This window comes from Ochotona princeps, chromosome 17, assembly GCF_030435755.1.
Source record: "Ochotona princeps isolate mOchPri1 chromosome 17, mOchPri1.hap1, whole genome shotgun sequence".
Taxonomy (NCBI): domain Eukaryota; kingdom Metazoa; phylum Chordata; class Mammalia; order Lagomorpha; family Ochotonidae; genus Ochotona; species Ochotona princeps.
The window spans coordinates 46,695,184-46,710,291 of NC_080848.1; the positions used below are offsets into that span (position 1 = coordinate 46,695,184).

General features: G+C 47.7%; 1 protein-coding gene across 7 annotated transcripts in view; it reads left to right on the plus strand.

Annotated features, from left to right (window-relative positions):
* The window catches only part of SPECC1 (sperm antigen with calponin homology and coiled-coil domains 1), a 299,800-nt gene that overhangs the window by 86,987 nt on the left and 197,705 nt on the right, over nucleotides 1-15,108 (plus strand). For all 7 annotated transcript variants that reach the window (XM_058676531.1, XM_058676529.1, XM_058676530.1 and 4 more), the window contains one exon: nucleotides 13,959-14,094. In XM_058676531.1, coding sequence (XP_058532514.1) covers nucleotides 13,959-14,094 — 136 coding nt within the window. The remainder of the gene's footprint in view (nucleotides 1-13,958; nucleotides 14,095-15,108) is intronic.

Below are 15,108 nucleotides of genomic sequence, written 5' to 3' on the forward strand. Positions count from 1 at the left end.
CTATCTGGCCAGCTCTTAATCTCATCCCGTACACCTGCTGGTTTAGTGTCACAGAGCCAAAGGTATGTTTCCAGTGCATAAAGAGCATGTGCTATCTGTGAACACACGATGTTTTTTTTTTTTCAAAGATTTGTATGTATTTATTCATTTGAAAGAGACTGCCAGTGAGAAACCAGAGAGTGAGAGATTGCCTCTGCTGGTTCACTCCCCACATGGCCTCAATAACCAGGACTAAGCCAGGCCACCAGTAGCCAAGAACTTCATCATGTCTCCCATCGAGATAGAAGGGACCCAAGTACTTGAGCTACCTGCTGCCTTTCAGGCACATTAGAAGGTGGCTGGATTGGAAATGGAGTAGCTGGGACTCTGATTATGGAATGCGGGTGTCACAAGCAGCGAATGTGCAGTGACATCTGTCCCCTGGGTGTTTAGTGAGTGCCCGAGTCAGCCTTCTGGGAGTGGCCATCTGATGGCACTGGAGGAGCTTGGTGTCAGGCACTGGCCTGAGGTCGAACCCTGGCTCTGGCCCTTCCCACGTGGTTCAGCTCTCCTGAGACTTTTCTTGGCTTTGAGACAAGGGGGTGCCTTATTTGCTGTGATGAACCAGTATGGACCATGTGTCCCACACATGCTATTTGATTTATCCTCTTACCATGAACTCAGCCATCATTTCCATCAAATTTGTTTCTATTTTCTTTCCCCTAATGCTACATGTTTAATTTAGATTTTTTAAAAAAGATTTATTTATTATTTTTATTACAAAGTCAGATATACAGAGAGGAGGAGAGACAGAGAGGAAGATCTTCCATCCAATGATTCACTCCCCAAGTGAGCGTAACGGCCGGTGCTGCGCCAATCCGAAGCCAGGTACCAGGAACCTCTTCTGGGTCTCCCACACGGGTGCAGGGTCCCAAAGCATTGGGCCGTCCTCAACTGCTTTCCCAGGCCACAAGCAGGGAGCTGGATGGGAAGTGGAGCTGCTGGGATTAGAACCGGCGCGCATATGGGATCCGGGGCATTCAAGGTGAGGACTTTAGCCGCTAGGCCACGTTGCCGGGCCCTTAATTTAGAATCTTAAAGAACAAATATGTATATTCCACCAGGGACAGATCATTAGTTTCTGTAATTCATGAAATATCTTTGAAAAGCAGTGGTGAAGAGGCTGGCATGACGGCATGCTGTATAATCATGTACCACACAATGATGTTTGTTCAAGGACCGACTGCATATAATGAAGGGCATTCCTTGAGATTCTGGTGCTTGATCATGTAGCCATCCCAACACACAGTGCAAGGCCTTACTCAGATGTGCCTGAGATGTTGGCGTAGAGACCTTTAAAAAGTATAGTGTATACTATATTATTATATAATTATATTCAGTACATAATCCTTTGATAATGATACAAACAGCTGGAGCCTTTTATTCCTTGTACTCATTTTAAGAAGTGCTCTGTTCAACAGTGATAACGGGCTCCAGCCTCACGTCTCTTGTGTTAACGGCACATCTGGATTGCATCGTTGTCTCTTGTGCTTAAATGGAACCCCGCGCCGCTTTGTTCACCGTGGCCCTTGGTTCTGTTTCATATCAAGAAAACCTAGGTGTGTCATGGACTTGTTGTGGATCCCCCCGCCTCTCGCCCCCCAAAAACCTGAACTACTCACCCAACTGCTGACGTTGGGATGCTGTGGGAAAAAAGGTGTTTATTGGGCAGAACAGAGCAGGGAGCCTGGCAGCTGTCGCTTTATTCCTGAGTTGCTTGCGTGCTTAAGGACATAGATGCTTAGACACTGAAATTGGAGTTGAGGGATTCAGGTTTACCTCGTGTCCCGGGGTGTGGCTGGGCTGCAAGGCTTGCAGCCCTCCCTTTGATTGGTCAGTAATATCATATTCTTTTGGATCTTTTGATGATGCTATGATTGGCTCTCAGTGAGTCTGGTGACAGTGACTTTCACACTCAACGCCTGGCATTTCCGCAACAACCCTTAGGATAAGACCGGACAAATAAAAAAAAAAAATAAGACCGGACATCAAGATGCTATCTGAGGAGATAACTGACATCATGGGTCTTATGATCATAACCCCTGTGGGGCCAGCTCTGCCTCACCGAGATCCTCTTAGTAAAAGGTTGATTTGCAAATATAAAAGCAAGGCCAGAAAACCTGAAGTGAAAGTTGGCACCAGGACAAAACTGGCTTAAGAAGGCACTTTCCCTGTTGTCAGATGAACACATCACATTCTTTTATAGTGGTTTGAGATGTGTTTGGTTGAAGAAAAAATGTCATTAAAATTACTTTGACCTGTTTTATTTCTACTTGCTAATATGGCTGCTATGCATGATAAGATCATATAAGTTGCTTGTATTATATATATATGTATGTATATATTGGAAAGGCAGATTTCCAGAGAGAAGGAGAGACAGATCTTCCATGCACTGGTTCACTCCCCTAAGCCAGGAGCCAAGAGCTTTCTCCAGGTCTCCCCCGCAGGTCCCACGCAGGTGTTGAGTCCCAAGTACTTGGATCATCCTTTTGTACTTTCCCAGGCCACAGGCAGGGAGCTGGATGGAGTTGGAGCAGGCAGCACATGAACCGGCACCCATATAAGTTGCCAGTGCTTGCAGGTAGAGGATTAGCCTGTTGAGCCACCACACCTCCTTGTGTCATAGTTCTGTAGACCCTGTTCCTTTAAACCTTCATGGTCCCCAGTCCAGCAGTATGAGCATCATGCAAAAACTTGGTATACATGCACATTCTTAGGCCCTGCCCCAGACCTAGGAAATTAGAAACTTGGCACTGGTAGTGGGCTCAGAGGATGTGGAGGCAGGAGATTGCATTTTACGAAAGATTGATTTCTTCAAGGCAGAGTTACACAGAAAGATCAAGAGAGAATCCCTTCATGTGCTGATTTGCTCCCTGTGTAGCTACAATGGTTAGGGCTAGGCCAGCCCAAAGCCAGAGCCCTGCGACTCCATCCAGGTCTCCCGTGTAGTACCAGAGGCCCAAGTGCTTGGACCATCTTGCCCTGAATTCCCTAGCATGTTGGCAAGGACCTGGATAGGAAGTGGAGCAGCCAGAACTTAAACTCATACGGAATGCTGGCATGGCCAGTGGTGGCTTAACATGCTACACTACAATGCTGACCCCAGCAGACTGCATTTAAGTCAGCCCTCTCCAAGATTCTGATACCTGCTGGTAGGAGAACCGTTATCAAGCCCTAACATATTACCTACCTCCAAAGAACCAGGAGTGCTTTATCTGATGATTTTCAGCTTTGGACTTTTCCTGTTCACTTTTGTGGAACTGAGAGGGATTTCTGAGTGACTTTAATCTGTGCAGTGTTTAAATTTTTCCTTTTGCAAGTTTTCATGTGCCGGTGCTTGGCAGCTTGAATGTCAGTGATACCATGTCATGAAAATACTTATTAAACGTATCCAAGGAGTGCTAATGCATACACCTTCCCAGGGCTGTCCTGTAACGTGGCCAGGAAACAAGGCCAAAAATGCAAGTATGAATACAGAAGGAACAGGAATTGGTAACTGAGACTACTGGCTTTCCTCATTTCATGTTGCATTAAAAAAATGATAATAAAACCTCAAAAACTACAACACAGTGATAAAGGAGGAGTCGTCTCAGCTGTTTATTTCAGAGGACAGGAAAGGGACAGGTGCCCTGCCTCTTGGGAAAGCATCTAACCACTCCGTTTTTCTCGAACGGAATTCCTTTGTAAAAGGTACAGAAGGAATCAAGTGTTCCCATGGGAAGCGCCCATATTGTCTACAGTGTGTGGCCTGGAGTGCATGCTGTTTATCCTAATCCCTGTTAAGCACAGGGTTAGGTTATCTACAGTACAGAGCGAGATGTCAGAGACCCAGACGAGGAAGAGGGAGTTGGGTGTGCCTGGCAAACAAGGGACTTGGAGTGGGCGTCTGTATGAGCCGTTGTATGGATGGCTGAAGTAGCAATGTTTTTTATGAGTGGTTATTTTTTGTGGAGGAAGGTGTTTTCTGTACTTCACTTCCAGTTCTTACCAGAGGCATCCATTGTTCTTCCCAGTGTGCCTGGTACATCATAGGCAGGCACGCTATATACCTTTTCACTGGCTGCTGTTGTTAGATGGATTTATCAGCTGAAGAGCGTAAGATCAAGGGAAGTTAATGACTTGTTTGATGTTCTTTTATGCCTGCTGGAATCCCCTTGGCATTGCTTTGATGTGTTCTAATAATACACTGCTCTCTTCTTTGCCTTCATTTGAATTTAGCATTAACAAGGTATTGTGATAAGAAAAATTATGATTTTGGGGGGGCTGTGACTTTAGCATACATTTATTCAATGCATATTGAATAAATGCATATTGATAAAGTTTAAAAATTAGTTCATGTGCTGAATGCTCGCTCCCAAAGATGTGTGTGTTGAAGGCTTGGTCCCCAGGGCAGCACTCTCGGCAGGTGGTGGAGCCCTCAGGAGGTGGTAGCCTAGCGGGAGATGCTCAGGCCATTGGGGCCTTGTCCTTGGCAGGTAGTTCTTGTAAGATGACAAAGCTGTGTAAGCCGGAGTAGAACCTTAACTCTCTGGCTCACTTTGCGATCCTTCTTCTGCGTATTCCATTGCCAACCCCGACCCTTGCCAAATGCCAAACCAATGGGGCTGCCTAATCTTGAACTTGAATCTGTGACACTGTGAGATTAAATAAACCACTCTGATTCATAAGGAGCTTTGTCTTGGGCATTTGATCACAGTTACAAAAAGCTGATGAATACAGCCCTGTCAGATGTTTTTAATACAAGCACATTCCATGTAGTTTAATCCTCAGAGTGACACTATAAAGTACCTTTACTATAAACATTTTTTATAAGATGAATCAGCCAAGGTAGAGAGAGGTGAGGGACTTGCCCAAGGTCACACACCAACAGAACCGAGAGCCACAGCCAGCCCAGCCCAAGTTCTTGGCTACTAGCCTGTGCTGCTACACCAGAATGCATGGTGTTCCTCACCTGTGAGACGGTTAGGTGTCCCCTATTGTCTTAAAAAAAAAAAAAGGAGAAAGATTTCTTCATTTTTATTGGAAAGGCAGATTTACAGAGAGGAGAGAGAGAAAGGGAAAATTCTTCCATTCACCTTTTCACTCCCCAAATAGCTGCAAAGGCTGGAGCTGAGCCAATCAAAGCCGGGAGCTTCTTCTGGGTCTCCCACGTGGGTGAGGGAACCCAAGAACTTGGGCCATCCTCAACTGCTTTCTCAGACCCAAAACAGGCAGCTGGATCAAAAGTGGAGCAGTTGGGAGTGCCTTATGGGGTGCCAGTGCTGCAAGGAGGAGGATTAGTCAGTTGAGCCATCACACTGTCTCCTCCTACTGTCTTTAACTTGGTTTGGGAGTTAAATGCCAGCTCTGCTTCACGCATGCAGTTGGGAGCAACTTATTTTCCTTTTAGAGTTGTGGAAGGGCTGAAAAGGAACATTCAAGAAAAGGGCCCTGAAGAATCCACAGGTGCCGGCCGTGGGATGCCCTCGTCGGCTCCCTTCCTTTCTCCTAAGGAGGAGAAATCAGTCTGTCTTCCTCTCTTCAAAACAAAGCCTCCACCTTGCCTTCCCGCTGCCTCCTGGGTGGGGAGTTCTCTTCTCGTTGTCCTGTCCAACACTCCCTCCAGCCATCCCTCCTCTGTATCCATTTGTGCCTGAGTGTAGCACACATGGGTGTTCCCATCCAAATCCCTCATCGCTGCGCTCCAGAAAGTGGGGGAGCCCCCTCTGTACCTGTTGGGCTTCCTGGTACAAGTGACTGCGCCCCCCACTGCCACTGGCCATTCTTTACCCTCTAGCACACAGCTGCCTCTCCAGAACGCTCCCCCAGCCTGTCTTCTGACTGATGAAAAGCTAATCATCACCTCCGTGAGTTCTTAGGACTCAGCGTTTTGTTTTCCTGCAATTTAGCACTGTCGTGATATATTATGCACAGCTGTACAGAAGCCAGCTCCTCTGTAGGTGTGCAACTCTCAGCAGGTGAGACAAGCTACGTACAAGGCATGAGTGTGTGCTGAGTATATATTTCAAGCAGTTCATGGAAAGATGCAATTAAAAGATGGATTTATTTGGGGACTGCATTGTGTTGCAGAATGTTAGTCTGCCTGTAAGGCCAGCATCCATATGAGCGCCAGTTCAAGTCCCAGCTGCCCCACTTCTGTTAATGCTCCTGGGAAAGCAGCAGCAGATGGCCCAAGTGCTTGGGGGCCCTGCCACCCATGTGGAAGACTCAGATGGAGCACCAAGTTCCTGACTTTGGCTCAGTCTGGCCATGGGTTATAGTGGTCAGCAAATGGAAGATTATTTCTCCCTCTCTAATGCTTCCTTTTTAATAAATCATCTTTTAAACAAAAGAAGTTTGTTTTGATGCCAACAAATCCATGGATAGCTTTTCCATAACATTCATTTTTCTGTGAAGTTTTTGAAGTGGCTCCATATACTAAGGATGTGTGCCCAGCCTCTAGGAGGCTCTCACTGAACATCTAACTTCATTACGGGCTATGTCCAGAGTAGACGGGGCAGCAACCAAGACGCCACATGCCCCCACGGAGGCAAACCTGACACAGTGGCAAGAGGGGGAGCACTTCCTGGAGCTCTGTCCCCCGCCAGAGCCCCTCTGGCTCCCGTGTCTGTGTGCAGCGCTGCTCTAGGCACGCTGGAATCACAACGCCTTACAGGAAGACTCTCCAGGACCCAGGTGCTCCGCTCTCTTCTTCCTGGCACTCAGATCTGGGCTTGGTCTCACTTTATGGTTAGATGAAAGACTGTTGATAACAGCCGGTATTGTGGGTGCCCTCCTTAGGCCAAAACAAGGTTTTAGGTATGGCATTGGGGGGGGGGCATTGGACAATGACCCAAGGGCAAGGGAGACTGGAGGGTACTCTCTCTAAGCCTCCCTGCCAGGCATCTTTGCAGGGGTGAAATGTTACCATAAACAGCCTTGGGTGGTTGGGTAGTAGTGGCATTGTTCATATTTTGAGAAGTCAACACTGGGTTCATTTTCACAGTCAGCCGTTCACTGCTAAGTGGACAAAGAGCTGGTGGATCCACTTTGTGGATGTGTGGGAAGTTACAAGCAGCTAGCTAGTGTGACGGCTGGGTTACATACAGCTGGCACGTTCTTAGGCAAACAGGATGTTCGGAGTGTCCAGAACAGATGCAGTGAGTGCCAGGAGATGGTCGTCTCCGTAATATTCAGGCAATGAAGAACTGGGGAGGAGGGACCTGAGTGTCAGGAAACAACTTGTTGCAAACCCCCCAGCAAAATGGGTGATAAAATGCAAGATCGGAAATTTAAAAATCTCACTTTTGCTGCACCTCTTGAGTCTGATTCAGCCTTTCAGTGGACAAATGAGGCTGTTCCTCACAATGTTTGAATAAATGTCTGCTTTTGGGTTAATGATCAAAATTCAGTGTTTTTGAAGAGGAAGTTACATTCAGCTAATTCCTATGATACTTGATGTTTACTCTTCATTGTGCAGTTTTTCTTTTTTATATATAAAGATTAATTATTTGAAAATAGAATTATTATTCTCCCTCAGAGAAGAGGGAGAAATGAGAGACGTCTTCCATCTGTGGGTTCACTCCCCAGATGGTTGCATTGGCTAGGGTTGGGCAAGGCAGAAGTCAAGACCAGGAACTTTATCCGGGTCTCACACGTAGGTGGCAGAGGCCCATGTACTTGGACCGTCTTTCCGCTGCTTTTCCCAGGCTCATTAGCATTGAGCAGGATCGAAACTAGAGCACAGAGGACACAAACCAGCATCCATATGGGATGCCAGTGTCACAGGCATTGCTACAACGCCAGCCCCAGTTTTTCTGATTTAAGGGAGGTGATTTGATGAGAGTTCAAAAACAGATAGGGGTGACAGGTGCAGTCTTTGTGCAGGATCTTCAAGGTGTGATAGCCGTCCTTGTCAGTGATGTGAGGATAATGTATACATTCATATAGTGAGCAGTAACACTCATCAGTACATTCCCTAAACCCAGTAGTGACAATCTCGTTTAAGTAGTAGGACATACCACTAGCATTGAATGTACTCTTATTTACATTGGATAGATTTTTTAATTTAAGTTCTTTTTTTATTTGAAAGGAAGAGCGTCTGAGAAGGAGAGATGCAGAAAGATTTCTCATCTACTGGCTTACTTCCCAACATGGCCACAAAGGTCAAGGTAGGCCAGGCTGAAGCCAGGAGCCTGGAACTCCATCCGTCTCCCAAATGGGTGGCAAGGACTCAGATGATTGGCCATCTTCTGCTGCTTTCCCAGGTGTACGTGTAGGGAGCTGGATCAGGAACAGAGCAGCTGGGACTCGAGCCAGCCCCAAGTACGTTAAATTCTTAAGGGTGCAATCCTAGAGATGTGTGTATTGTTTTTTTTTCTGGGACAGAGTTGAGGGACCACAGCATAGCTCCCAGTCACATGGCACACAGGTGGGGTGGCATCTGTCCCCCACATGCCCTTTAACATCACTTAGACAATCGCTGCGAACCCGCTACATGGAGATCCCATTGTTGAGTGTTCTTTCTGCGTTTCCCACTCTGTCACCATCCTGCAAGTGAAAACACTAAGGTACCCCACTTCCTAACTGGAGCCCCGCCAGCCCTGAACATCTGGGGTGTTCCTCTAAGTTACTGCCACTGCTGTCACCCCTGTAGTTCGTATCATCGCTTGTGCCTCCTGTGGGCAGAGCCAAGTGCTGTAATGGGTTGTTCTGGCTTATGTACCAAGCCCTTGCTCTCTGGGCCTTTTGAGGTAAACTTAGTCATTCCGCACTTTGAGTCAATTTGCCGTTTCTAGCCAGATCACAGAATCAGAGGGAGGAAGAACAGAACCACGTGTGTATATCCTTGGCAGTTCTGCGTTTGGAATCCCCTTGGCTAAGGCGATCCTGCCTCTTCATTTGAAGAGTCACCTAGGGAATTTCCAAAGCCTAAAATGAGAACTGGTTCTCCTCAGGGAACCTGGGAGGAGCACCTGGGCATGCTTCTTGGTAGAGTAAATTATGATCATTTAGGGAGTCTGTTTCCTATTACGTAGAAGCTGCCGACATTATCCACTGTCGTCATGTAGGGTTATACACACACTACAGCGGTTGCAGGGGTTGATGGGTTTGCATAAAGGGACCCTCTTTTTGCAAAAATAGGAGGTGGCAATACAACTACGGGGTCTCAGCGAAAAGGGCAGTGGTGAGGCCAGCGTTGTGGTGCCGTGGGTTAAGCCACTATCGATGATAACTGGCATCCCGTCTGAGTACCAGTTTGAGTCCCAGCTGCTCCACTTCTGATTAAGTTCCCTGCTAATGAGCCTGGAAAGGCAGCAGAAGGTGGTCCAAGTGCTTGGGCCCCTGCACACATGTAGGAGACCTGGATTGAGTTCCTGGCTTCCACTTTCAGCCTGGTCCAGCCTGGTCACTGCAGTAATTCAAGGAGTGGATCAGCAGATGGAAAGATTGGAAGACATTTCTTTCTCTCTTTCTCTAACTATCTATCTCTGTGTGTAACCTGCTTTTCAAGTAAATAGAATAAATTTTAAAACATAAAAATAAACGAGTCTTAGGGATGGATGTGGTCCGGTGCTAAAGTGAGGGTCTATGCCATCATCCAGAAAATGTGGTCACGCTAACATTGAGTAACTGGAAGCATCATTTTAATATTAATCATTTGTTTAAAAATGAACAATTCATTTGAAATGTGGACCAGAGTTTCTTGGCTGATGCTATGGCTTGTGCCAGCATCCCTCTTCATAAAAGGCAGTGGGAGTTAGTGTGTAATGAGTCAGCTTCTCATTTGAATGATAAAAATTTTCTGGAAGTTGATGGAAGTGATGGCCATATAACCTTGCAAATGTATTAAAGCCACTGAATTGCGTGATTTAGACGGTAAGCTATATGCTATGCTTGCTTTAACTACAATGAAAGCATTTCTTTTCAATAAAAACATACTTTTTGAAAAGCAGCCCAGCCTTTGGAGGAATTAGCCCAGGGCTTTGCTTGCATGGCAACTTCCCCAGCCGCGAATTTCCTTTTCTTAGTTCCCGAAGCACGACACACTTTATATAGGTCAAGTCATGATCTTGGCTGTGCTGCGCATGTATGTTTTTCTTGGGCAGACTCACACAGAGCTTCCATTCACTGGTTCACTCCCCAGATGCCCACAGTGGCCATGACTGGGTTGGCCCAAAGCCACGAACTGGGAACAAAATCTAGGACTCTGGCATGAGTGGCAGGGACCAAACCACTTGCAGCATGACCTGCCGCCTCCCAGGACCTGCCTTCACAGGAAGCTGGAATTGGGAGCAGAGCTGAGGCTTGAACACAAGCATGTGATATGCGATGTGGGTATCTTCTAGAACAAATACTGCCCCACTTAAGGCGGGTTTTTTTTTTTTTTTACATAAATCTATAGCTGTGTAGGTGTGGGCATTTGGTACAGTGGGTTAAGCCACCGCTTGGGATGCCCTCACACTGACTCTCAGCTCTACCTCTGTTCCAGCTTTCTGCTAATACACACTTCAGAATCAGCAGGTGGTAGCCTGAGGACTTGCTTGGGGGTTCCTGCCACCCACGTGAGTGAGCCAGGAAGAGTTCCTGGCTGCTGACCTTGAACTGGCCCAGCCCAGCTGTGGTAGGCATTAGGGGAATGAACCAGAGAGTGGGAGTTCCCACTCACCCACTCAGTCTTTCTCTGCCTTTCAAGAAAAAAAAGAATAAACAAACTTTAAAAATCCTACACCTGGGGCCCGGCAGGATAGTGTAGTGGTTAAAGTTCTCGCCTTGCACGTGCCAGGATCCCACATGGGCGCCGGTTGTAATCCCGGCGGCCCCACTTCCCATCCAGCTCCCTGCTTGTGGCCGGGGAGAGTAGTTGAGGACGGCCTGATGCATTGGGACCCTGCACCCGCGTGGGAGACCTGGAAGAGCTCCTGGCTTCTGGCTTTGGATTGGCTCAGCTCCAGCCATTGCATCTACTTGGGGAGTGAATCATCGGACAGAAGATCTTCCTCTCTGCCTCTCCTCCTCTCTGTATATCTGACTTTCCAATATAAATAAATAAATAGATAAATCTTTTTAAAAGACTCTGAAAATTATAAGTTTAAATATTTGTACCATTTAAAGCAATTGTCTGCTTTTGCATCATTTACATTTAAGGGTCTAACCACAACCTCCCTGGAGAATGGCTTGAAAAAGAACAATACCAGGTGTTTTGCTTGTGGAGCAACTGGAACCTTCATCCCCTGTGGGGAGGGCTGTGAGCGGGTGTAGACATTGATCCAAAACCAGGAGCCAGGAGCTTCCTGCAGATCTTCCATACGGGTGCAGAGCCCCAAGGCTTTGGGCTGTCCTCCACTGCTTTCCCAGGTCACAAGCAGGGAGCTGGATGGGAAGTGGGGCCGCCGGGATTAGAACTGGTGACCATATGGGATCCTGGCGTGTGCAAGATGAGAACTTTAGCCACTAGGCTACTGTGCTGTTTTTAACACGAGGTGTTAGTAATGGCTCTGAGCATCTGCCTGTCTCCAGTCTTCTGGCACTTGCTCCTAATCTCCATGAAGTATTCTGCAGATTGTTTCTGTCCTTTTGCGTTGACTACAACAGACTACCTGATGCTGGTTATGTTGTAAAGAAATGAGATACACAATGACGTCTCGGTTCCAAACAGCGTGGCGCTGGGGTCCGACTGTGGGAAGAGAGCTGGCGAGGCGCAGAAGGGGCACATAGGAGCAGACAAGCAGGAGCGCATGGGAGGACCTTGTCTTCCCGTTTCACAACAACGCACTCTCGTGGAAGCTGCTCTACTCCTGTGAGATCAGCGGTACTCCCTTTACCGGATGAGTCTGGACCAGCGCACCTCCTACCAGGCCCTTTGAGCTCTTCAAGGTCCCAGCACCTGTTAGTATTGTTACAGTGGGGACCAAACTTCCAGCGCCTGCACCTTTGGGGACAGACTGAAACCATAGTGAAGACTGCAGTGTGGCCGAGAGGACTTCTTTATGGGTTCTCTTTGTTGACCGTGAACGTGATTTGCCCGGGCCAGGAATGTGAGCTCATTTTTGCAGTCCTTCTTCTCAGACTTTGCTACCTCTCAACACTTTTTGTCCTACCCTTCTCATGACAGGGAAGGAAACACGCACACACGCACACACACACACACACACACACACACGCACACGCAAACACCCCTCTAAAAGAGTGGACAGGTTCTCCTTTCTACCATCCGCTGACTGTGGGTTTTTTCTGGCCTCCAAGAAAGTTTTCAGGGGCTGGCACTGTGGTGCAGCCAGTCAAGCCTCAGCCTAGAAGTGCCAGTCCCGATCCCAGCTGCTCTGCTTCTTGTCCATTCCCCGAAAGAGAGCAGCCGAAGATGCCCATGAACTTGAGCTGCTGCCACTCGTGTGGGAGACCTGGTTATCATTTCTGGCTCCTGGCTCTGGGCTCGCCCAGCCCCAAGCATCACAGCTGTGTGGGGAGGGAACCAGTAAATGGAACACCTCTCTGTGTCTCTCCTCTGTGTCTCTCTACTGTGCAAATAAAATAAATCCAATAAATATTTTTTAATATTATTTTTAAAAATGCCTTTCCTACCTTTGAGCATGTCTGGAACATACTTCTCAGTGTGAGCTGACACGCTGAGTCTTGCTTTCAGACACACTGTCCTCCTCACAGATGTCATTGAACCTTGCTGTGGGCCTCGCTCCAGCCTGCCTTTGTGCACCTCACAGCTCTCGTTCTTCCCCTTGCACCAAGAAAGCAGATTTCTTTTTAAACTCATTACAGGAGTCTCCTCTTACCCACAGTTTCGCTTTCCACCATTTCATTTACTTGTGATCCACCATGGTCTGAAAACATTCAGTGGCAAATTTCGGAAGTCGACGGTTCCCGAGATTGAAACCGCACGCACATCTGAGTAGGGTGGTAAAATCTCACACTCCCGTCTCTGCCCCAACTGGGATGTGCATCGTTGCTGGGTCCCGGGTCTTCACGCTGCAGATGCTACCCACGCATCAGTCACTTGGTTATCAGATTCACTACTGGCATATCGGAGTGTTTGTGTGTACAAGTAACCCTCACTTAGCCACCTAGTGCCAGGGCACAGTGCCTACACTGTTCACCTCACTGGATCAGCTCAGGCAGGCCCTGAATCATCTCATCTCTGAGGGCAGTAAGGAAAGGGGACTACATTTGCACAATTTTGTTCTGATTATCCTATTGGTGATGATCTCTTACGGTGCCTCATTTATAAATTAAACTTGACCGTCAGTATCCACGTGGCATATGCAGAGCTCGGTGCTAGCTGGTTTCAGGCACCCATTGGGGGTCTTGGAACATATCCTTGAAGCTTGTTCCAGTGAATTCCATTAGCTCTGACATGTTCATGGCAGGAACATGTTCGCCCAGCTTTACCACTTTTTTTTTTAATTGGTTACATTGCATTATGTGACACAGTTTAATAGGCAGTGGGATTCCCCCCACCCCTCCCCAAGCCCCTCAGCCCCACCCCCATGGTGGACTTCTCCACCCTGTTGCGTTAGCACAGTTCAAATTCAGCTGAGATTCTTTCATTGGAAGCATCTACCAGGCATGAAGTCCAGCATCATATTGTCCAGATAAGTTCATCAGTTCCTTGGGGAGACCATCTCTGGTCTGAAGGTAGAGCTGGCAGAGTGTTTTTGACATTTCAAAGGATCTGTATTGCTGCCACTCTCACCACTCCAAGCACAATACGATCTCTGGAGAATCCACTGATTGACATAGTCCATCATAGAGTCTCCGTTTGCCCACAGCTTTACCACTTTTTTCACCACACAGGGCCACTGTCGTGTCTGAACCGTTAGGCACAGGGAGAGAGGGCTGTGCCAAGGCTTGGTGGGTTGGCAGCACTCCCTGCTGGAAGCTTGTCTCTTTATCTTTCTTTCCTTGTGTTCTCTCTGTCTCTCTCTCAGCTCAAGAGAGCCAGTAGCGAGGACATGCTCAACAAACCAGGAGGAGGCAGCACTTCTGGGGCCATCAGACTGAAGAAGACCGCGACGTCCGGAGCCATCTCAGAGCTGGCCGAGAGCCGGCTGAGGAGCCACCCAGGTAGGCCGGCCCCCTCATCAGATGCTGTGGAGCCCTTCCCCTGGGCTGGCCAGGACCAGTGTGAGGCACATTCTAGAGGGAGCAGAGGCAGGTGACAAGCAAAAAGGCAATGGGGACCCAGTGTTGTGATTGGCCGCCCTCCATCCCACTGTGTGTGTGTCTCTCTTGATATCCAGGCAGGGTGGTGGATGTTCCAGAGGGTTCCGGGGCCACCCTGATGTGAAATGTGTTAGGCGAACAAGTGAGCTCTGTGGGTCCCTGGCAGAGGTGGCAGGGTGCGGGGTCTGTCCTGATTCCTACAGAGAATGGCAAAGTCCTCGCTGCTCTCAGCACTGGTGACTGGGCCGACACCGAAGTGGCCGTGGCCGTTGGAACCTGTAGACTCTCAGGGTCCCTCATGTTTTGAGGATCAGAAGCGGGTTCTTAAACCATTATATATGTGAGTTCAGTGCCTAGGAAACACAGATAACTAAAAGAATTCAGATTTTTTTTAAAAGATCTGTTTTATTGATTTTAAAGAATTACTGGGAGAGAGAATGAAAGTGCAATAGTGAGGGCTGGGCCAGGCTAGAAAGACAAGTCAGAAACTCCATCCTCGTCTCCCACAAGTCCTTGGGCCATCTTCCACTGCCTTCCCAGGCCCGTGAGCGGAGAGCTAGATTGGAAGCAGAGCAGATAAGACTCAATCAAACTGGAGCTCCAGAAAGGGATGCTAACCTCACAGGCCGCAGCTTAACACTGGCCACTCAAATAATTCATATCATTCTGGTTTTGAGCTTATAGCTGAGAGCTGGGTTTTCCCGTGATCTGACTTCCAAGGTAGCCCTCAGTGTATTCCTAAATTGTTTAAGATGAGACACTAGCGAAAAATGTATCAGTACTAATGTCTAATAGGCCTCGAAGTGTTGTATACGGATGATATCTGGACTTTTCATAAAACATCACACTCTACCTTTCCAAAGATATATATTGAATTTGTTCAGTTTTAAGGAGTTGCATCTGTGAAGGTTCTGT